Genomic DNA, 24,418 nt, shown 5'->3' with positions numbered 1-24,418 from the left:
TATTTATACAGTGTAAAATACATTGCCACATGCCATTTAAAATTGCTCTTTACTAATTCATATAGAATATACACCAAGTGAAACACATACAGACTAATGTTAATCACCTTAAAGCTGCAAAATATTCTCGTAATAAGCTAAAGATTTACAAAAGGATTACTCAAGTAATTTAATGCTCAACTTGGGATAACAGTTGCAGAGGGCATTCTTGTAGGTATTATTGGGTAGGAAATAATCATTTTGAAAATACAAATATATCTGTGTTCATTGCTATCTGACATCATGCTTTTCTGACAGTATTGTTTAATAGATTCCCCCCAATTATTTTGAGTTATTCTTCAGAAAAGGAAGATCTGAATAACACAAGACTATTTTGTAACCCTCTTACTCTCCCTCTGTAAGACTCAGTTCTTCACTTCTTTAGAAAGAGAAGAGTGGGTTAATACCCTTCATTAACTGAGTCAGGACAATCGTGGCTATCTGAAAGAGCCATCCAAAAAAAATATCATAGGGCAATTATCTAAGGCAATTACCATAGCTAAGACAATGAAAAGCAAAATCTACCAGACACCTGATTATGATCAAAGAAATCATGTGAAAAAGAGAAGGGACATAAGAAACAAGGGCATACTGACAACAAACCAAAGTGACTTGCAAACACTTATGGATTTCAAAAACTAAAGTAATCAGTCGTTCTGCTCCGTCACTGACAATGGCATTACTAAGACGGCATTTCGACTTGGGAACTTTGCGTCTCCTCAACGGACCACTTAATAAGTTTGCTTTAGAAATTTTACCTTGACTAACTGTTAATGAGCACTGCTTTTCTCTGAAGGGTTAAACCCTCTACAAGGCATCGAGGGCATGGAGTTAAGTCAAGAGTCTGCGGTTTTCAGGCCAGGCTCTGGGCTAAGACAGATGGTGAGGCTTCCTGCTATGCAGACGTTGGGCTGGAGCCAGGTTTAGGAGTTTCCTCAGGAAGTTACGTTAAGCTTGCAGCTGAGGAAAAGAAAAATCTCTTTGGCACAAACTTGTGATAGAAGATTAGTATCGTTATTCTCATTTCACAGAGGAACTTGATGCAAAAAGAGATACTCCACGGGAATATCACAGGTAAGTGACACGGGAAGAAATTCTCTAGTTCTTCTGACTCCCTGTTCAGTGCTTTATCCACTGGACCACATTAGAAAAGGAAAATAATATCACTAGAAAGCCTTTCAAAGTGATGCATGGCAAAACATAGTACTTTCATATATTAAAATATTTTAAGTAGTGTATACAATTTGCATTGTTTTACTTCTGATTTCACAGAGCTTTATCCAAAATAACTCATGCCTATCAGTTACTACATTTTCTTATATTTTTAAACACTTTTGTGCATGTGCCTCACGATTTTTATAACAGAGATTCAGGTGTATTAAATTAAGCACCAATTTTGATAACAGAAAGAGTTAAGTCACATCACACATCTGTTTGTATGCAGATTCCATGCTTACACACACAAATAGGTACTGGATAGGTAGGTATATGCATAAATGTACACATATACACACACAAGCAGACACTCATAGAAATAAAACAGAACTATTATTTCTGATTTCAAAGATCAGACTTTAACTTCTGTTTGATCTAATTAATTTCCAAAGAACACTTTAAAATTATTCTTTTTGCCAAATACTGTGTGATTCACACCTTTTGAAACAAAGAGCGTTCATGGAGGAAGGCTATAAGTAAAAATTACTCTGCAATTTCTAGTAAATTTATAGCAAAATAACAACTTTAAAAAAGGTTTAAAAAATAGGAAAACAATCTCTACACCATTATGTCAATACTACATGAGGAATTCTAATCAACACTAGACAGCTAAAGAAAATTATCAAATATTTACTACTTTAATTGGATTTTTTTCCCCAATACATTTCTGATTTTATTTAGGAGTACAATACCACAAGGAACAGAATCAAAATATGGTTCAAGGGTGTCTACATTACCATACCAATCATGGGAAGAAACCATTTTTCCTCTAAATTCAGAGAAGTAGCACATCACAAGTGTTGTTAAAAATAGCAAACCAGTTCCAGCTAAACTAAATAGTAATGATAAAGATACTCTATTTCAGGATAAACAAGTGTCTACTACACAACTATTTGTAAGCTGCATTGAGTAACCTACAGCGTACTTGTACATGTATTTGCTCTGGCAAGCACATGTAATATTTTCAGCTAGTATAGTAAGTTTTAGGTGAACCCGCTTACCTTTAAAAGCTGTTATTTTATAATTGTGCTGGATAGCAGCCACCATGTCCTTCCAGAAGTCATATTTTTTCTGACCATCATGCTGTAAGTGTCAAAAGGAACCTAGTCATTACATCAAGTATCAGCTATTTCAAGCTTTCATACTGAAACAGTGACAGGAATGCCATTAATAACCAAAATATTTTGAAAATGGAGTAATACAGTCTTAGACAGTAGGATTCAGGAGATCAGGATTCAGTACCCAGCTTGACTGTGAACTTTGGGTAACTGTCCACACGTAATCTCCCTATTTCAGAAAGATATGGTGGTGGTGGTTGGGGCGGGGGGGGGGGGGGAAAACGGAAGAAGGGTAAAGGAGAAAGGATCCTATTTGTGAGGAACTCTAAAGCATTACAACAAAAGGGGGTATTAGACAGAACAGCAACTTATTGAATGAGCCATCTCACTGACATCTGGGGAAAATTAAGTGCCTAGAACTGTAAATACTGTACTTAATTAGCAGGCTGACATTATCTACAGCCTGGTACTTCTATCACCTTCCACCCTCAGAACCAGCAAAACCTTTCACTATATTTAGAGGCAATGCTCTTCTACCAGCAACGCCACCCCAAACACCGTATGAAAGACTCATCCAGAAGCCAGGCTGAGCAGCACTGCGTTACATCGTACTCTGAAGACTGCCAAACCCTGGCTCTGGCAGAAGGATAGGGGAAGGAGATCTGCGCTTGCGAACGGTCTCTCTCTGTTCCTCGAAAGTCTCCCAAGCAGGGAAGAGCTCCACCTGATCTCAGCCGGCCTTTCTGCATCTCATTCGGGGAGAGGAAAAGCTTCTCAGCCAGCTGAGCCCCACAGCATTCTCAAACTCCACAAGTTTTAGGAGCGCTGAATTAAACACAGATGCAATTACAGAGCCAGCCAATATTACAGAGCAGAGAATTAGCTACGGAGCCTGTAAGAGGTGCCCAGAGTTACAAGGTACCGGGAGCAAGAAAGCAGGTGGTATAGACTCTTTGAGTTTGCACACCATGGGAAGTATCATGTGGTGGTGTTACAGGCTTTCCACACCTACACTAGGAGAAATTTCAACGCAACTGTTAACAGATTTCATGGCATTGCCCTCTGTGTTCTGATCACTGCACTGATATCTGAATAATGACCCATTTTGTAAGCATAAAGCATTTTCTAGAGAGGGAAACATTCAGAAACTGGAAAAAAAACCCAAACCCACCCCTTAACATCACCAACAAAAACCATGTAGTTTGTATGCACTGAAGTAAACTGCTGTTTCAGGCCTCATCTGCCATGGAGGCTTCCAGAAGAACAGTCCGCCCTTAATTTCACAGCCAGCAAGTCACACAAGGCCTTTTGTGCATGACTGACAAACACTATGGCAGTCTGCTTATCAGCCATCAGCTCTACAGTTTAAGGTTTTGACTTTTTTGTTTTCTTTAAAAAAAAAAAAAAAATCAGTGCGGTGAGCTAACAGTTCCTCAGATTGCTGTTTTGAGAACAGATGGATACTAGTTTAAAAGTGGGTACACTTCCCTCAAAACACTTGACCTCGGAGAACATTAAAATAACAGTCAAACTAATTCCTTACAAATTTACAGCCACTGCATGAGACATACAAGAAAACAGACCAATTCCCAGAAAGCATAGAGAAAAATATGTGGATGCACATGCAGTTTACCATGATTTGGTGTGATTATCAAATGTGATTTCATTAGCTGAACTATCAGACAAAGCAATATTTTGTGTAGCTCTTCAATGCAAAGATCCAAAACACCAAGAAGCTCCTCTGCTTTGTCTCAAAATATGTAAGAGTTCTGGCTCTGGATACAGCAACAGCAGATTAATTTTTAACAGTGTATAGCAGCCCAGCATCCAACTCGCATCTAAATCCAAACTCAGCAGTTCTCCCATCTATTCGCAGTAGGAAATTTTCCTGATCCTAGAACATTTTCTACAAATCATAAGAAAATAGGCCTTACTAAACAGGCTCCCAGAACAGGAATCAGAAGCCTCTGCTTCCTTTTAGAAATGCGGGAGAAGAAACTGTGATGGTTTCTAACCCTTAAGATGCAGCATTTTGCAAGCATGAGTGCTGGAGGGGCTGACCACCTCCTGCCTTGCATCTTTCTCATCTGGCTGATGCTAACCTTCCAGGGAACTCCTCTAACCCTCCTGTTGAAACTGGGCCAACATCCAGTAGAATTTCAAGAGCTGCTAGCTGATAAAGAGGGTGCATGACCCAGTTCTGGTAGCTCTCTGGAGAAGCCGCATGGGTTTAATTCTCTCTGACGGAAGATGACACTGACTGGGTCAGTGCTGCAGCTTGTGAACCAGTAACTGAACATGCAAGCTTCTTATACACATACTGTGACATGCTTTCTCTCCCAATAAGTAGATGATTTGTGCTGAGTCTAAATTAAATATAAAATAAATACAATGCAGATGTCACATCTGAGAGAGGGTTCTAAGCTGTGAACGGTAGAGGAAGGAGATTTATCAGGCACAAAATTAAGAGTCTTAAGGTGCACCTGTCCTCAGCATTTTCTGATAAACTAGCTCTAACTAACTCTTCATACAGCACTTGTACTTAGGCAGCAATCTACACAGCATGCTATTTTGGAGTGGAGGCTAAAGCCTCAAGTCAGCTGATAACCAAAGGGATCCCAGATACCCATCTCTCAGCTCTGAATTTCACTCTGCAGACAAAGTTTAGTATTTGCAATTTTCAGCGCTTTGGTACCTTTAGCGAAAAGATTACATCAGCACTCTCTTGACACCAATATACTTACTGTATGAGAACCCTCTCCTCTCTCCAGCGGCACACAGTTAAAGAGTCAAGCCTTCTTCAACATAATCAAATCAATTAACTTAAAACTCCAAAGGCAGGATTTAGGACATTCTATCTATCTAAAAATCACTGAAAAAGGTTCAAGCAATTGTATTTTCCACCTTGAGAATTAAACTTATTGTTTAGCAAAGAAAAAGAAAAAAGATACTATTCTCGAGGTATGTTTACATCTGTGTACACAGCTCAATATATTTAGGACAAAAACAAGTTTAAAAAAGGATGGAGTTAAGCTTTCAACTCATTAACACCTTGCAAATTAGCAAACCATGTTATTCAGAAGACTTACATTACATTTAATTGAAGTATCATCAAGTATAATTAAAGGAGATTTTAAGAACTATATTCTGCATGTCATGGAGTAAACTTGAGAAAACAGTGCATTTTATTCATATCTTAGTTATTTGTGCCCTCTGGTGGAAGTACATTTATTTTGAACATGCCATGTAGCTCACAATTCGCTTCGGAGACAACTTTAATACACTAAGTCTGACATGAAAAATTCCAGACAAGAAAAAAAGCTAATGACCTTGATGTGGTTCAATACACTATTTGTATGCATTTAATAATGCGCGGGAAGAGAAAGATAATGCAATACTTGGTTTCAAACAATCCAATTCTTACCTGATCTAAGCTGTCCACAACCCTTGCGCACAAGAGAGCTCCTGGCAGGTCAAAATAATTATCATACAAATAGTATTTAGCTGGGGGAAAAAAAAAAAATCTACTTTGTTTTAATCCATATTGTATGATTTAATCACAAATTAAAAAAAACCATTTAAATAATAGCATCCACTCCTATTTGGATTTTACCGGTAATAAGCATTATCTGCTTCCCAATCTTTGTTAGCCTGTATTCCCACTTCTGATTCTCATAGTTGGCAACTGGAAGTTGTTCATCTATATCAAGGCAGTGAGATTTTAAAAGTACATTATAAGGTTCTAAAAGTTAAGGTGGAAGAGATGGGAGTTGGGTTTTAAGAGTCAGGATAGTATCACTCAATTCTTCCAAAATATACATTTCCTTAGCAGTGGAAACACAAAGAAAGAGTTTGAGTTGTTTCAGAAACATTTGGACAGGTCTTACACATAGTTTTGTCCTTTGTACACACATGCTGTAGACGGTGCCTTAGCCCAAGGGGAAGCATGCCCACATTACTACGTAGGCCCTCAAAACAGAACAAAATCAGGAGGGTGCAAATGTCCTCCCAGACCAAGGTCACGCTCAACAACTCTTTCCTAGGAGTGAAATGACTTAACCATTGATTTTTTTTTTTTAATTCATCATCTTGTCTGTGCTGTCTGTTAGGTATGTTAAAGACCAAGTCAGCAAAATAGGGATTAACATTCACAAGAGAGACCAAGTGCACTTTTCAATGAATAAGAAAGGCACATTTGCTGTATGACCAAAGAAAACCCTTCTCTTCTACCTTGTTACAAATGATTACCTGCAGCTTAGAATAAGTATCACAAATAAGTTTATGTCAGCAAAATCTCAAGGAAAATATCTCTGTTACATAGGACAATGCAACTTAACAGAGTATGCTAAGTGTATTACTCACACTTGCCAAGATCAAAGTAAAATGGAGAGGAAGCACAGAACGGCTAGCAAGAACGCAAACAGTGCCTTCAAAGCGACTCCCATCTTAAAACCAAGAAACTTTAATTGCAGGAGAACTTTTGTTTCCGGACCTCCTCTGTTCTTTGCACCTGCACCCAGGCCTCTGGTAACAGCACTGATCGTAATGAGTCAACAATTAAGAAAAATCTAAGATTTACTAAATATGTCCTCAATGAGGACGTATCTCAGTCTACTTTATCAAGGAACAATGTGCCCATCTCTATAACTAACACACACCTATAATGTCAGCTCATTTGTCTTATCACTGGTGACCTAAATTTAAGTTGAACTCTAGTATTAAAAGGTGAAAATACAAAAAACCAACCAACCCAAAACACTCTCCCCAAAACATGTACCTATTCCAGTAATTCTCAGCTTAAGTATTTTTAAATATTTGTGATAAGAACTAATACTATGAGGCACTAAAGGGGCTAGAGCAATTTCAAAGAGGACATGCTAAGGTAAGGACATGCTAACCTGAGCGGGAAACCATTCCACTGACTGTATTAAAATGCTTCCACTCCCTCCTTCCATATGTCTCCAGGAGCTCTTCGGATGTCATGCTCTTTGTACCATGGCTTGCCCTATTTGATGCATTGTTATTTATATTTATTAAAAAAAAAAAAAAAGAAGAAGAAAAAGGTTGAAAACAGCCAAACTACTCCTAGTGTGGAGTAATGCATTGCAACTGAATCCTGAGGTGCATGCAAGTTGATCAGAAGTAACTCTATAACTTAGAACCTTCCCAGGACCTAAGCTTTTATCATATACATTACAGTTCTCGATAAAAGCCCTACTACACAGAGGCTTGGTTGGCTGGGGGCACGGCTACTGTGCCTCACCTGCTAACACAATCACTCTGTATTGCTCGAACGTTCTCAATTGTGTGAGGACGCTCGCTATACATGAACTATCAATATACACTGCACAATAAAACACAGCGCAGAAAGCCTATACATCATTCTAAAGCCTGGGAACATTCACAGACTGCAGGGCAGAACTATGGAAAAGTGCTAGTTTGAGCCCTGCAAACAGCTGTGTAATAGAGAAGTATGCACAAGCTGTTTTAGGAATTAAAAATCAACCAGCTTGACCATCAAATTGGGCCCCAAAAGAATGCACAGGCTCCAGTTTTGAAGCAAATGCAGGCAATGCTCGGAGAAGTAATCCTGTACCACTTTTCCCTTTACTGTGGTATATCCTCCAGTCTTGAATTCTGCATTTAGTACTCCAAAATTCATGATACTGAATGAATTTTGGGATACACAGCAGAGACTCACAGGTATTTCTTCCTTTCTTTCAATGAGATCCAATTTTGCCTAGCATCTTCAAGCTCCTTCTCCCACATGTATCAGGAAAAAAAAAAAAGTAGAGTCTATCTTGAGTACAAAATTACATAGATTTTAATTTTGGAGAAAAATAATGGGGAAATGGGACTGGAATTGACATACTTGAGCTATATTTACTTTTCAGATTTGTGATTCAAAATAGAGTCTTCTATGTTTAAAAAAAAAAAAAAAAAGAGGGAATGAGCAACTAAGGATGTACTGAAATGATGACTGAAAGCAAAATACGGCTTTTAAGAGGGGAAAAAGCCAGAATTTTGACAGCAAATATGTCAGTTTCTTAATTTACCTGAGGCTATTTAAATCATATGTTGTAAGCCTGCAGAATTTTGAATGTATATGGTACAAAGATAATAGTGCACTTGTTATTAGTATTAGTCATTAGCACTGACTATGAGTCAGGTTAATCACAATTCGAAGAGAAATCTTACCCTGGATCTTAGCAAAACTGGACAAAGAGTACATTGGTAGCTAGTGAAAAAGTGAATTTACTTTCAAGATCAGTATGCCCTCAGAAACTCAGATGAGATATTCTTTGCTAGCAGCTATCTTACAAAAAAAATGCATACGTAACATTAACAGAAACTGAGCACCACGTTACCAAAGAGCATTTAAACGTTTACATCTAATAAATGAATGTATGCTGAAATTGGTTTAAATACTTAATAAAACTGTGAGAGGGCTTTCAGAAAGAGGATAAAATTTTTGTGTTTGTTTAACAATATCAACTTTTTGTCAATATTACCTTAAAACTGTTCCATCTTCTGCAAGTTTCAGGAAGTTTCCTTCTTCAATCTCCAACACCAAGCCTTTACAACTAAGAATAATTTTATTTTAAGGAAGAAACAAACAATTAATGCTTTCAGAGGAATGTCTTGTTATAGATCAGAATAGTGAAATGCAGTTACAAGATGGTATGCAGTGATGCCACATAAAAGCAGCAAAATCACAACCCTTTAAATACTTCCATGTTTGCACAACAGTTTATATATGCAAATACATATTACTACAATGAGGACTGGGTTTCACTTACATAGCAAATTCCTACTAAATAAATCCAGTTCCATTGTTCAGTGAGTTCAGTGACTATTTGTATAGATAAGGTTGGAGGATTAAGGTCCAAACATATACAGCTAAGAAATGTTATACTTAAGCCACTTCTATTAAAGAAATACATTTCTTCTTGGTGGCAACTCCCCTACTTATTATTACTAGACTGATAACACCAGTTATTAAGGGAGAGAGGAGTAGAACATCATTCTAAATGAAGCAACTGAGTATCCAAGGAACACATGAAGCAGAAGCATCGCCATGCTAGGCAGTTTTAACAAGGTAAAGAGTTGACAGCATAAGATAGACATCTAACGATAGGATGATAATGAATAAACAAGACTGAAGAAGTAATGCCACATTCATCCTCTGTTTTAAGGTACCCAAAGGAAAGAAGACATGCCATGAAGGCAGGAAGCAGACCCCAGCCTTCCACAAATGACACCTGGGTGAGTAGCAAACGACATGCTGGCTACCAGCACTGTGGGCTTGCAGGTCCACGTTAATGAACCCCCAGCTACAATAAGGGACCAAGGCCGAGATATCTAGATCTTAACAAAGATTTAATACATCAGAGGTCTCAAAATATGAGAAATATAGATACACTGCTTGTCACATGAAAGCTGAAATCAATCTGGTTGGAAACTGTCCAAATACTGAATTGTAAAAACAACTGATCAAAACCATTCCCACAATAATACATGCATTACTTAACCCCCTGCCCTGTGTTTCTCCTAAAAAATTTAGTCGTTATGTGGCCTTATAGCCCCCACCCTGCTGGCCTAGATAATAACCTATAAAAGTCGGAAGATCAGAGATTCACGTTCAAGCTCCTGCTCAGAGGCCACTGAGTTCAGAGCAGAAACTTGCATTTCAGCCTTTTTCATCACAGCTTTGTGCCTGACGTGCCACCCAAGGGCGACCTCCTGGCACGTCAACTTTCCTCGGTTCCTCAGAAGGCTGTTGGGATTATTCTGCCTTACACAAACAAAACCACATCTGTCGAGACAAAAATTACTAAATTCTGAGGGTAACTGGATTTACCAGTTGAATTGAAGGTAGAAGACAAAGAAGATATATAAACTAAGAGAGTAAGTCAGACTAAAAGGCTTGTGTTTAGACAGCTAGAAGCACAGACAAAGCAAGGTGGGATGCTCAGTCCTCTCTTCAAAATACAACGTTCGAAGTATCTCACAACAAATACTTGTTCCAACAAGTATTTAAAAAATGTAATTTTGGGTTTACCTATTGGGCTTGGTAATCGTAACAACAACCGCGTAATAACAGCAGCTGTTTTCCAAGCTTTGTAAAAGTTACAGCATAAAGGAAGTTGTTAAGAAAGTTTCTGTTATTTTCAACATACTCACCAGAAGTCTAAGCTGTCTGGAGCTAGAGTCAGCAAGTCTTTGTCATAACCCTTCTCCGTTACCAGGTACTGGGCAAAACTATCATATATTAACTACAAATGAAAAAAACAAATGCATTAATTACATTGATTAAGCGAGACGAAAGATACTGCTGCTTCCCTGACAATTGGCAAGATGCGAGTGTTGGTGTGTCCCAAGCAAAAGCAAACCAGGGACCCGGGACCCTGCCCCGCTGCCTCCACTATGGGAAATAGAGCCTGAAGGTGTTTTTGTCACAGCTGGAAAACAGCTCAAGATGCTCACACAACAGTTCTGGTGCAAGGCGTCCAGCATAATCAAGTTTACGTCATTATACCTTACTGGTCCTGTGCTTCTGTTGGGAAACCAAGATGGTAAGTACCTAAGACTACTTTGCTACTCTCCCTTCCCCAATCTTTTTTTCGATTTTAAGTGTCACAGCTACCAAGCATCAAGAAGTGGCTTCTGAACCAATAAACAACTACCCATAGGGGACATTTTAAAAATATCCAAAGGAACATATTTTGAAGGAAACGGGCAACTACCAAGTAAATTGTTACTATTTATAAGTTCAGAAAAAACACTGTTAAAGCCTGATATATCAGTTGTGATTTATTAATGTAATATGTTGGTAAAGTTGCACAAGTTCTACACAGATGCTGCCAAGTCCTTAAAGACCATACAAAAATAGTAATTGCTCCCTTTTTTTTCATGACTCTCTCATTAAAGCTGTTCTCTGGCTTTTTTTTTTTCCTTCTTAATTACAAAAGCTGCTCTTGGAATGAATCTGTATAATGTCTGAGAAAGACTAATATGAAGGCCAACACTGAAAGAGTGAGAACTAAATGCATTTTCAGCTGTGCCTGTCAGCATTTTTAAGCATTTATTTCCAATAGATAAGGAGGCATGCAATGGGCATGGTCAGTCTGTCTCAGTATGCTGTGAGAAGATGAAGAGTGAACTAAGTTTAGTAAATGTTTTTGGGTTTTTGTATATTTTGTTCAGTTGGTTTTTTTTACAAATTCTTCTAGTTATCAATCGTCTAACATCTGCGTTCATCGGACAAAATTCTTATCAGGAAGAAGGTGCCTGTGCAAGATGTAATACACATGGCATAACAGAAAGAACATGAAAGGTAAGCCTAGAGTTGTATAGTTCCCAGAAAAACTTCAGAGCAACATACATTTTATAACTTGCTACTATTGAACTCTCTTTTGTAAGAAAGACACCTCTCTGCCGAAAGTCACTCACAGCTAAAGGAAGCGATGCAACTGTTCAACACAGGACACACTGAACCATACCTGCTTATAAATGGGACACCTCATAAACATTTGTGTCTAAAGCAAATTGTGAAGTATCCTGCAATTAGCGTAGGAGTTCCGTGCAGTACAAAATGTACCGTAGGTGGAAGCAAAAAAATGGGGAGATGGGGACACCATGAGCATCCGTGACACAAGATAGCTCCATGGCAAAGTCCCGACACCATCAAAGAAGGTCAAGTCAATGAAAGATTATCAGGGAGTTTAAAATGTGTCAGTCGGAAGGAAAAGAAAAAAAAAAAAAGCATCAAGGGCGGGAAAGCACAGCACGTGACAGTAGTTGCTCTCCGTAAGGGGCAACAGGGCTAAGGCAGAGATGCTGAGCGCCCTTAAGCTCAGCGTTTTATTTTAAGCACCAGAAAGTTTGCAAGGTCGCAAGTGCTGCGGACTTGTAACTGTGTGAAGCATCTCTGGATTTGGCGGGGGGTGGGCGGGTGCTCTACCTTTTTCTCAGCGCCGCTACAGTTAGGAAAGCTCTCAAGAAGCACCATTTTCAAGGAAAAAGACATGGCTGTCCCCTTTGCTCGGGCAGAGGCCTGCTGAGGAAGCGGCCAGCGAGACATGCACTTGTGCTTCTCTTCTCTTTCTAGGTTTCCCCAGAGATAGCTATGCCAGCAGGCTCGGGGCTCACCGCCCCCGCAGCAAGGCTCCCAGCCCCCCGGACCCGCCGCCCAGCTCCCCGGCTCTTTCCCCTTCGCTCGGGCAGGCGGCGGCGAGCGGGGCGGAGCGGGGGGAACGGGGCGGGGGGGGCCGCGGCTCCCGTGCCGTGCCGTGCCGTGCCGCACTCACCCGTGCGCTCTGCGGGAGGTGGTACCGGCAGAGCGTGTGGTCCAGGTCGAAGCCCATCACGTCGCAGTCGGCCAAGGAGAAGTGCTGCTGCATGGCCGAGCCGCCACCGCGGGGAGGGAGGCGGGAGGAGGAGGAGGAGGAGGAAGGGGCGCGGGCGGTGCTTCCTGCGGGACGGTGCGATCGGAGCCCCCCCCCGCCCCGCCCTCGCCCCGCCCCGGGGGCCGCCCTCACCTGCGCGGGGATCGGGGCCGGGTAGGGGCCGGGCGCGGAGGTGGGCGTGGGCACGTCGCTCCCCGCCAGACAGGCCGCCGCTTCCAGGGCAAGCTTGGCGGCCAAGTCCCCGGCAGTACGCCCGGGTTTCGGAAAGGCGAGGGCAAGGCAGATGGCCGGAGGCGTGTTTAAGCGCTCGGATTTAAAAAGTGCGTTTCCCGCCGAGGTTTTGCGTGCTTGGGAGCAGGCGCGAAAACGGAGGGGCTCCTGCTGGGTCCAGGCCTAGCTGCAGTTCATCGGGAGTGTTAGGTGCGTTCCTCGCAAGCGGCAGTCAGCCGGAGGGTGCTTTGCTGAGACCTGGGGAGGGAAAAAAAGGAGTTGGCCTTGGTTAGATTGGGGGCAGCCAGGCGATGCCACTCCGTAAGGGCCCTACCAGGGGGAATCTTCGTGTGTGAGTAACCAAACACTGCTGCTACTTCATTACCGAAGTCCCTGTAGGGTACAAGCAACACTATAAAGTAAGCAACGCTGTACACAGGTAGCTGTTAATAACCCAAAGCCCCAGAGGTAACCACCTTTTAATTTCTTGACAGCTTTGGTAAAAAAAAAAAAGAAAGAAAAAATAAATAACGTTAAGAACAGTACAGGCTGCCTCCAGATAACATAATCAAATGGGTATTTTGATAGGTACCTGCCCAACAAGTATTGCTGTAGTGCAATTAGAAAGAAAGTGCTGTCTGAAAGGCAGCATATGGAGATAAGAAAAGAGATGACAGTTGCATTGGCTTGATTCTCTTCTCTGGGGCTGAACTTGAGCACAGTGTCTAGTTAAGGCCAGGATGCTTAAACAGCTGAGCTTGACAGCTCTGCTTGCAGGACCTCCTCATTCCTCTCTGCAATTCTTCTCTCTAGACCAATGACACCATCAAAACTTTGTTTTGATTCACAAAAGATGAAAAAGTCTAATTGAGTTACTCTGCAAATAAATATCTTTTTTTAAATTCTTGTGTGGCTATAAATAGAATAATATTAAAAGTATCTGAATTATTAAAAGTATCTGAATTGAGAGCAATTGTTATGAAACATTTAATGCAAGTCATCTTTTCCAGCATTGCCTTCCTGTGCACAGCTGTAAGTGTTGTGCTTTGCAGGTGGGAAAGTTGGGGTGCATAACCATAGCAGCAGTACACAGTAGCAGTTTTGATTATATGAAAGTAATTATGTTTTGATTATATCAAATTACAATTTGATTTTTGCAGGATGGCTCAATGATGATTTGGTATTCCAGAGTGAAAAGCTTTTGGAAATACAGTCAAACAGTTGAATGAGATACAATGTACTTATATATTAAAATTCAGTTTGCTATGCTCAGGTGGACACAGATGAGAGAAATTTAAATAACATGACCTATCACATATGTTTAAAAATTCTACAGAGAAGTTCAGTATCAGATTAGAAAATGAATTAGACAGCAAAATACATGGAAACTAGGAATAAAATTCACTAATGCTAATGGTAGGACAGGATGAGCACTTAAGGTGTCAGAGGAAGAAAGAAATGGATTGCATAATTTTACCTTAGACCATTGTATAGCAGCTTCTTTCAAAGACTCTCAGTATCTCCCACAGATATTAATATACTTTACAATGCTCTTGTGTAGGTATATATATGCATGCCATATATATCATATACACCATACATTATACATATAAATTAATGATACATACATATGTTTTAGATATATATGTTAAATAAATAAATGAATGCATATATGCTTGAATACATACATATATATGCATGTATGTATATATTTTCCAACTTAACAGATGTGAAACTTGAGCATACAGAAAGATACTCATCCAGGGTCTCTCACACACCAGGGATCACAACTATAAAGATGAGGTAGCAGCCTGGGAACTCTGAGCATAAGACATTTTATCTTGCTAAACCTGCTCAATTTAGGGAACATGGAGCAAATTCCTGCCCCACTGAAGTCGATGACTACAATTTCGATTGACTTCAGCAGTCCAAGAGTTCACCCATAGCTGCTGTTTCACACTGTCCTCACATTAAATTAAAGTATGTCTGATTTACAGATTATATCAGTACAGCTTTCTTATTCCAGAATGACTTTTTTTTTTCCCCACAAGGACTCATGCAGCTTCCAAAATTGTGTTTAGATGATGGCACTTTAAATTTATAACTTTGCTTGCTATGCCTGTAATACATTTTTATATGAAAACTCACCACAAAAACACCACACTGCAGTACGAAAAGTCTAGGCAGATATTGAAAATCATGTATTCACTGATAGAATCATAGGATGGTTCGCGTTGGAAGGGACCTTTAAAGATCGTCTAGCCCAACCCCTTGGTCACTGTATACGCTGTCAATTGAATGTAATCTTGAACATCCACATTTTGTGAGTGCTGCACAATTATATTGGCAGTAGTGACAAGCTGTCTTAGAATTTACAACACAAAAGTGCTAATCATAGCTAATCTTAAACTACTTTGTGTGAGGAACAATACTCACCAAGGAGAGATTCAGCAAGTTAAATTTCAGGTGCATGAAGCTGAAGATTAAATTAGAACTATGACAACAAGAAATATAGAAAATCTTGATGAAGAGAATTGGTTTTTAGTTCCGGGAAAAGAGAAGATAAATGAGAGAATATCACCTTCACATTCAGTATTCACAGCACAAACCCGGTAACAGGAAAGTCTCGCCAGTTTACTTTCAGCACACAACCCCCAAAATTTATTTCTTTTCCTTTTGTCTTAAAAGTGTTGCTTTGTCTCTCGCTTTCTTCCTTTCAGATGAATCCTTTAAACATACTGACATCCCACTCTAGGGCCTTTCTCAGAAAAGAGCTGCCTTTAATTGAAATCCCCAACTACCGTAATGTGTTAACAGCATCCTTTCAGATTACTTTTTCAGCTCTGTCTTTGAAGTTTGATGGTACCATTAACTACTCAGAGATGTCCACATAACTGAGGCTGACCTTCTGGGCTGTCCCATCCTAACTGATAATATTTTAGGTTTCTCCGTGGTTAATTTATGCCTCACAGTAATTACTTTCATATTGTAAATATATGGTGATAATCCACTGGGAAAAATTGTAAATCCTATCCCAGCAAGGGAAATTTCTAACCGGTCACACTGAAGGAGATGTAATTGCCAGTGGTGTGGCTCTCCTCCTGCCAGGGCCGGGGCTGAAAGGCCACCGGGAGGGAGCTGCCCCCCGCACCCCCAGCTGCACCCTCCCGGCCACCGCGGCTCGGCACTGGGGCTGCCCGTGGGCACACAGACCCCACGGAGCAGGCGGGACAGGGCACTGGGGCTGCCCATAGTCTGTGTCCTTGTGTTTAGTGACCTGCAGGAAACACGTGTGATGTGCTAGATCTGATGTGTCAAAGCCTTTGATAGACATGCAAAGGGGCATTTTTTCTTTATGCCTCATGCCTGCTTTCCACGCAGAGGATCCTACCCCCATGTAGTTTTAGAGCACAGGAATGCACTAACATGCCCTGGAGTGCAAAAAGAACATAACAGAGTCTGGTAACATATATAAAGGCAGGAGAACCATGTCAAATACCTCAAATAAATCTTTGCTGTCACATAGAAGTTGTAGGCCACACAGGTATTCCAGCTCCTCGCTTTCTTTGTCCTTAAGAGGGCAGCATTACAATACAATGGAGCATTCTTGCAAGTTAACTTTGAATTACCGTCACCTTAAATCCATTCTACTTTCCTTAAACTTCGATTTTATTTTCTGAAGGCTGTGTAACTTGGCTTTGTCAGTTATATTTTTTCCTGACTGTGCAGTTGCAGCCGCTTGCCTATTTAAACAAAGGCTGTAAGAGTTTAATTAACAAAAAAAGAAAAGGGCCCCTCATTTAGCTACGGAAGGGTATGCAATAGTAATAGGTGAAAATAAAAGAAAAAATTGAACAAACATGAAGCATTTTCATTTTGGACAAGTAACACCTTCTTGCTCAAAAGTAAGCTCAGAACATTCTAGATTTTTCCCTGTTTGTTTTTAAAAACAAATGAAAATATTTTTGGAGTAGAATAAGTCAAACCAAAAAGTGTTGGGGTTTTTTTAATATTTTATTTTAGCACACTGGTAAGAGCTAGAACCTCAGGTTTGCACTTGATTTAGCTTTTAACCCATGAATTTGCTCAATGCACAGGTAGAGGAGTGCCTCACATCTCAGCGTCCCCAACCGGCACTGACAGTACCGCCGTTCCCACTAAAGCACGATGCCCAGTCTCCCCACTGGGATAACTCCCTGCTTTTTCACAGCCCAAACTCTCCATCTGAGAACTGTTACTACCATCCCCGACTGACAGGAGGACAGAGCCCACATCTCAGGCTCACCCGACTGGCCCAGCTCAGGGAGCTCTGCATACACGTCTCCTGAGAGCTCCCCTTATCCTCCTGCAGTCTGGGGTAGCCTCCAAACACTGCTGTTGCTCTAACTTCACTCCCATCTCAGGCAGACCCACGTATCAGCCATTTTGGTGCTGCCACAGCACACAACCACCCTTAACCACTCCTGAAAAGCCATCACACATCTTACGGGCAGTTCCTGACAATGCACCACTACCCTTCTGCTTCCTCTCTTACGTGTGGATCAACAGTCAGCTTCAAATACAATGCAGTTGCTTTGGCATAAGGATGCTGTACCTATTTAACTCCTGCAGGGAGCATAAAGCTAGCTTCATTCCTGACCCCGCAATCACAGCTTGAAAGAAGCACTCACTAGTATTCGGTGGTAGTCACACAGGTACAAGACATGTTTCTGGGGTATTGCATGAAATTGTACTTTCAGCATCTTCTTCACATGTTTAAAAGTCAAACAGGATTGCAGGATTTGGTTCTAAGTTTTCAAGTTTACGACACTTAGAAGGAAACACTTTTGTTTAGGAACCATCAGAGGAATAAGCTAAGAATATACAGAATCAGGCTTCTGACTTATTACAGAGTGATGCTTTAGTAGATGTAGATCTAACAACACTAATTCATTTCAAGGATATCCTGGTTCTCTGTGAGAGAACGAAAGCTGTCATGAATATATTCGCTTTGAAAAAGAGTCACTAGCACTTACTATTTCTTTAGTAGACCTTTAAAAATTTAGCAAAATACTACATAATCTTCAAGGCATCCCCCTGTGATGTACAGGGTGCTTTGTTAGTAGGTAGAGAAGCCCAGTGTGCATACTTGACTATTGACCAGGACTTAAGATTTGATTAAATTCTAGCAATTTCAGAAGTTTTACTATTTATTGGGTTGTTCAGTAGCCTTTTTATATGGCACAATATATGGACACATTAACTTTTTCAGTAGAATCACACACATACAATTTATAGCATCCTACTGGGAGTGGGACATCTGATTACATCTGGCACCCCAGTACAATATTGGTTACATTCTCTGTCTCACCACCATAGAGATGAGACTCATGCTGCTAGAAACAAGATTCCCAAAGCTAAACCCAAGACTTCATTAAAAGGTTAAACAGACAGTAATCCGCTAGGTGCTCAGAATCTCTCAAAAGCCTGCTTATTGTCCGTACCACCTCTCTCAGATCTTGTAATCTAACTCAGGCTGTTCCCACGAAACATGAAAGAAGGAAATTAAAATCGATGATTTTGTCAGAGTGATTAATAGCCAAGACTGATTGCTGGACCCTTAGTGAGTATATATTTTAAAACTCTGAATAGTTGTCTAAAGGTACTTTGAAAGATTTTTTTTTTGAGCTGGATGGATGCTACATTTAGTCGAAAGAAATTGTACTGGAAATATGGGCTTTTTGGGAAGCTATACTTCCAAAGTAGACCTGTATGTATTTTATGGTGAGAGAACTGTGCAGTTTCTATGATCTATGGGACACTGCCTTATTTCTTGTACGGTTCGAGGTTTTTTGAACATACCATTATTTTATTTTTACAATTTTAAACATAAAATCCAGAGTAGGACTCCTAAATTCTCAGTCCTTATTTCCCATTCATTCATGGTGTATTCATGTGCAGATAACTTAATCGCTTATGGCTTCGATTTTTTCATGAGTAAAATTGGAATATGTCTAAATCAGACATTCTGAGGATTTCTGAGTTGTTCAAGTAGGTTGGAGGCTCACGTTTCAAGCCTGACACTTGCTAATGATTGCACAAAAGATAAATCTGATGTATTTCAATACACAGTCCTCACAAAAGAACAGAGCTATTGAACAGCCAGTGGGAAATGCCACAACTATAAAACTACAGACTTGAAGATAACAGAACTAGGAAACACCTAAAGACAGTCATCTTGCCCTGGGGCAGGATCAATTGGATTACAAACATCCCTAATAGTCCATTGTCTAACTTCTTAAAAAGGACCAAAGATACACTGAAGCAATTTCTTCCAGTGTTTAACAGTCCTTACACAGAACACTCGGAATTTTCTTCCCCCCCCCCCCCCCCATGTCAAAACAAAGTCTCTTTTGCTCTAATGCATCTTTTTTTTCTTACATAATGTCCTATTCCTAGCAGATGTGAGAACCATGTCATTGCGCACCAGCCTTCTGTTTGGAGGCTGTCACTATATTTTCCCATTCTTTTCATCTAGTTCTTTAAGGTCCTTCTTAAAAGGCTGAGGGTTTTTACAAATTCACAGATTGGTAGGGGTTGGAAGGGACCTCTGGAGATCATCTAGTCCAACTCCCCTGCTAGAGCAGGATCACCCAGAGCAGGTTGCACAGGATCATGTCCAGGCAGGTTTTGAATATCTCCAGAGAAGGAGACTCCACAACCTCTCTGCGCAGCCTGTTCCAGTGCTCGGTCACCCTCACAGCAAAAAGCTTTTCCTCACGTTCAGATGGAACTTCCCGTGTTCCAGTTTGTGCCCATTGCTCCTTGTCCTGTTGCTGGGCACCACAGAGAAGAGTCTGGCCCCATCCTCTTGACATCCACCCTTTAGATATTTATAAACATTGATCAGATCCCCCCTCAGTCTTCTCCAGGCTAAACAGCCCCAGCTCTCTCAGCCCTTCCTCATACAAGAGATGCTCCAGTCCCTTAATCATCTTTGTAGCCCTCCGCTGGGCTCTCTCCAGTAGTTCCCTGTCTTTCTTGAACTGGGGAGCCCAGAACTGGATACAATATTCCAGATGTGGCCTCACCAGGGCAGAGTAGAGGGGGAGGAGAACCTCCCTTGACCTGCTGACCATGCTTTTCTTAATGCACCCCAGGGTACCATTGGCCTTCTTGGCCATGAGGGCACGTTGCTGGCTCATGAAGAGCTTGATGTCCACCAGGACTTCCAGGCATTTGGATCACTTTTCGTCAGCCCTAAAGTGGTCAGGCAGTTGGACGAGATGATTGTTGTAGGTCCCTTCCAACTGAAATGTTCTGTTCTGTTCTATTCTATTCTAAAATTAATAGGTAATGTTTTTCTACTTTTTTCTTACATATAATATTTCAGTAATTTAAAGCAATTAAAAAGATGTGTTCCTTTATATTGTATATCAGTATATTCTAATTGTAAGTTTTAGGTCCTTGGCCCTAAAACTGCCTTTTCCACATTTAGAGATCAGGAGAGGGTGCGAATTTTACTTTTGGGAAAAAATACCCGCTTTCTTTCACAGGTGAAACAAAGAGTACAGGACTTTGATACACTGTTCCTTTCCATCCATCCCTCTTTGGACTTCTCTGCTTCTCTTGATGCGATTCCAACTTCTGAAGATAAAGATGGTAAATCATGTTGATAAGTCATCCATGGCATAGCATGCGAATGTTGATAGACTTATGTGAGAAATAATCTTGACCCATCATAAAATCTCCGTAAATATGTACACTTTTTAAATTTAAAAACTATCCATAAGAGGGTAAGTTTTGGAATATATTTTCTTAAAAAATGGCAAAGTCATGTTTGCTGATAATTCTTTGTCATCCATTTGCCATATTTTTTCCCACTCAGAGATGGATTCGATTAGAAGTATTTTTCATGCCTGAGAGAGCTACAGCGTGGTTTTATTCAGAGAGGCTGCTTCATAGAAAGCAAATTAACTTACAATTTTTAACACTATGCGCTGTATATCATTTAGAATAATGTACAATAAAATGAAAAATAATGGCTGAGGTCTGGTCCCATTGCAGATAATGGCAAAACTCGCATTAAATTTCAGCAGAGTGAGATCTGATTGTTTGAAGAAATAGAGAGAGTCTCTATTCTGTCACTCCTTGACAGAGCCTTATTCCTCTGCGTTCATTTGTTGTCAGATGTAGCCTGTTTTAGGCCCCAATTCAGCTAATAAATAAGCAACTCTCGTCACCAAAGCACATGAAAATGTACTTTTAATGTTTTCTAGAGTAGAGATGGATTACTGGATCAGCCTTATGAAAATAAATAGCCAGAGTTTTCTCATTACAAATGCAAAAGATTTAAGGTTGGAAAATGCCGAATCAAATATAACTTTATGTCTTTCTGGATTTATGGTTTAAGATAATATACAAAACCAAGAATGCGATTAATCAATAAGAGTAAACAATTTTGTCAAGAGTAAAATTACGCACACAATTTATTTTCATTGAAAAGAATGGCAATTTGCAAATTACGGAAATAAAATGGAAGTGCTGATTAAAAGGATTATTAAAAAAGCTACAAAGTTGTGGTAATGTGTTCCACTCTAAAGTGCAAATGGAAAGAAATATAGCTGAAAAGACAGCTGTAATAAAAAACCCACTGTGCTTCATTTCCATTTGTTACCTTAAATACCCACAACTTTAAAATGTTTAATCATTTAAATTTTTTTCCCAACCACATATTCAGACTGGTATGTATTTGCTTTTCTTCTAATTACTTTAAAGATCATATTATTTGAATATTTCACTTTGCTGGAAGATTTGACTTGCTTTATCATGATGCATAAAGAAGTTTTTTTAAGTGAGGTATATTATGTCAGATATTTAAATTAGCAAATATTAATGCAGCAGTATAACTACTGAGTTGAAAAAGACTATACAATGTAGAAAGTGATGCTACAGGCAGCAGTCTCATATATTATTTAATTATGATTCTTGTATTTTATATCTTAATTTCTCATTTTCCTACACAGAGTTTTTTCCTGTTTGCAAAATTTGAAACAAGTGCGGAGGAAAATGTTTATTTCTGTTGTGATCTCATCTTATTTTTAAGAAAAACCACTCTCTTTTTCAATTTTCAGTTTGAACTGACTCACATTTCTTGACAAAATTGTTGGTGGATATTGCCTTGGAATATTCTTTTTTCCCCAGCAGAGTAGCGTTCGGACTGTAATTCTTCTCTGCATGGCATAGGGGAATTGTTTCAAACATCATGTATCACCAGTACCAAAGCCTGGTGCTCTGTAATGTTCACTCCCTGTCTCTGAGATATGGAGCAGCATATTTATGAGGTGGAAGAGGGTAATTTTTTCTAAAACTCTAAGGTTTTCTGTAATTATACCAATAGTTAGATCAATAAACATAGGAAATATCTGTAATGAAAACTCATACAAAATCGGTTTTGAAAGCATGGAACACAAATAAAAATTGTATCAAAACAAGACTTCTGAAAAATTATGGATTCAAATCTTATCTTTACTTATTTAATACGACTCAGTGTGATGCCTTAATTCATGCAGAGCAGTACCTCATTCCACATGCACTTCAGTTACTATCAGTGTTGCAGATTAGGTTTGTTCTAGGCTTACTGAAACATATCATATTAACACATTATTTTTCTGTCCATTCAGGCGACTAAGAGAAATATGTTTCACCACCATGTTTAAACATGATTGTTTTGTAGAATAAACAAGGCCTAAAGAATATTGACTTTAAGTTAATTAGAATTTGATTTAATGGATGTAGAGCACTGCAAATTAATCCTTTAAGCAGGGGTAAGGCTCCTTGCAAGAGTCTTACTTATATAGGACTTTGTAAGCAACATATAGTATATAAAAAGTAACTTCACACATCTGTCATCCTCAAACCTCTAGCATCAGTGCGGGCTTTTTTCTTTATGGAACAAGGAAATACACTTTAAAAGCAGTGGGTAATTACCTAGTTTGAAGGGGGAAAGTACTACTTGATTGAATAGATTTGTTTCCTTTTCTAAAATCTAAATTTATATGAACCTGTCAGACACAGATTGTAAATGATCCATCTTTGTTTTAAGGTGTTGCATATTTCAAGAGACTACTTGCAATATTAATGATTTTTTTAATAATATAGGGACCAGAATACTATATTTCAGTACCCGTACTGTAAATGTGCCATTCTGGTCACAATAAATTCATCTTTCTCACTAGCTATTGCTGGCTGTAAGAATGAGGTGAGACTCCTGTGTCCTTCTCAAAGCATTTTTGCTAATAAAATTCATCAATATATCTGATCAAGTCTTTCACAGTCACTTTGCATCCAGTAGCTTATTTATTTGGACGATTTCTGATTTGACACACAGCCTCCAAAACAAATTAAGTAAAGATACAGAAGGCCAGTAAGCAATACAGATTTGTTTGGCCTCCTTTTGCAAGAAGAAAATATAGTGGGATGCAAGGCAAAAGAACTAAATTAAGCCTAGCAATAGGTGCTGCAAATATTATCCTGTTAAATTATATGTAATACCAGTGCAGAGGACTTGGACAGTAGTTTATATTGAAAAGCTCCTGAATATACATGATTATCCTCATTTGTTCCAAACTGTGAGCATGAAAATTAGGATTATGGGATTTAGCAGATTTTTTTTGTTTTTTCAGTAAAACCAGCAAGAACATTTTTATTACATGTTCATTTTTTTTTCTTGCCTGTGATAAAATTATATAGTCTCTAAAACATAAAGGGTACTGCTTTATTTTCAGAAATGCAGAGAATCCTCAATAAAGTCACCAGGATGGAAACAAAGACCTTTGCAGAGGCACCACTGCAGTGTGTCCACCACAGCTCAGCCTCGATCCTGCCCCACACGGGCTCCGGAATCTGCTCAGCAGTTCTCAGCAACCTCACTTCTCTCTCTTTTTTGAGGAGAGTTTTAAATTTCATGGCTGTTTGTAAAAGTCTGCTTGTTTCATAAATAGAACCGATCCTGAAGAGCTAGTTGGGAGGAAAGTAATCTGATTTATAGTTATTGATCACTTCTAGCAAAAGTCTTTCTGGTCTTGTAAAGCCAGGCAGGGGCACAAATTGGGATAGAAGACAAATTTAATGCCTGGGTTTATTTGAGATAAGATATTCATATACACAACTGTTTGTAGGCCTAAGTCCCATCCTAGCTACAGTTATAAATATGTATCTGAGTGATCTCAGTGAATGCAATGTGATTTCTAATGTGTATGTGTACCTGAGTGTAAAGATGGGTCTTGATCATGAAAAGAGCTGTGGATGAGATTGATTCGCTGTGATGGAAGTGGCTCCATGGTCATGGAAAAGCTGTTCTGTGCAGTAAATGTGTATACTAGTCTTTGTCAGATTAATGCCCAAGTTGCCAGAACCATGACACATTACAGGAAAAGCCAATCAAATATGCAAACTAAAAAACCCCTAGATTATCTAATACATCTTTTCTAGTATTTACTGGTTTCA

The 24,418-nt window shown here is 39.5% G+C and overlaps 1 protein-coding gene across 2 annotated transcripts in view; it reads right to left on the bottom strand.

Moving 5' to 3' along the window:
• NT5DC1 (5'-nucleotidase domain containing 1) overlaps positions 1 to 12,766 on the bottom strand; it is a 150,351-nt gene extending 137,585 nt beyond the window's left edge. The window contains exons 1-6 of one of the 2 annotated variants that reach the window (XM_075747942.1): positions 12,623 to 12,766; positions 10,497 to 10,588; positions 8,825 to 8,896; positions 7,211 to 7,317; positions 5,737 to 5,816; positions 2,256 to 2,337 (exon numbers count right to left, since the gene is read on the bottom strand). In XM_075747942.1, the coding sequence (XP_075604057.1) occupies positions 2,256 to 2,337; positions 5,737 to 5,816; positions 7,211 to 7,317; positions 8,825 to 8,896; positions 10,497 to 10,588; positions 12,623 to 12,715 (526 nt within the window). In that variant the 5' untranslated portion in view covers positions 12,716 to 12,766. The remainder of the gene's footprint in view (positions 1 to 2,255; positions 2,338 to 5,736; positions 5,817 to 7,210; positions 7,318 to 8,824; positions 8,897 to 10,496; positions 10,589 to 12,622) is intronic. The other variant, XM_075747943.1, reaches the window with a different exon arrangement.
• Positions 12,767 to 24,418: the final 11,652 nt, after the last annotated feature.

Source organism: Balearica regulorum, chromosome 3 (assembly GCF_011004875.1).
Source record: "Balearica regulorum gibbericeps isolate bBalReg1 chromosome 3, bBalReg1.pri, whole genome shotgun sequence".
In the NCBI taxonomy this organism is placed as follows: domain Eukaryota; kingdom Metazoa; phylum Chordata; class Aves; order Gruiformes; family Gruidae; genus Balearica; species Balearica regulorum.
Note: the sequence above shows the minus strand (reverse complement) of the source record. Positions and strands in the feature narration are given on the sequence as shown.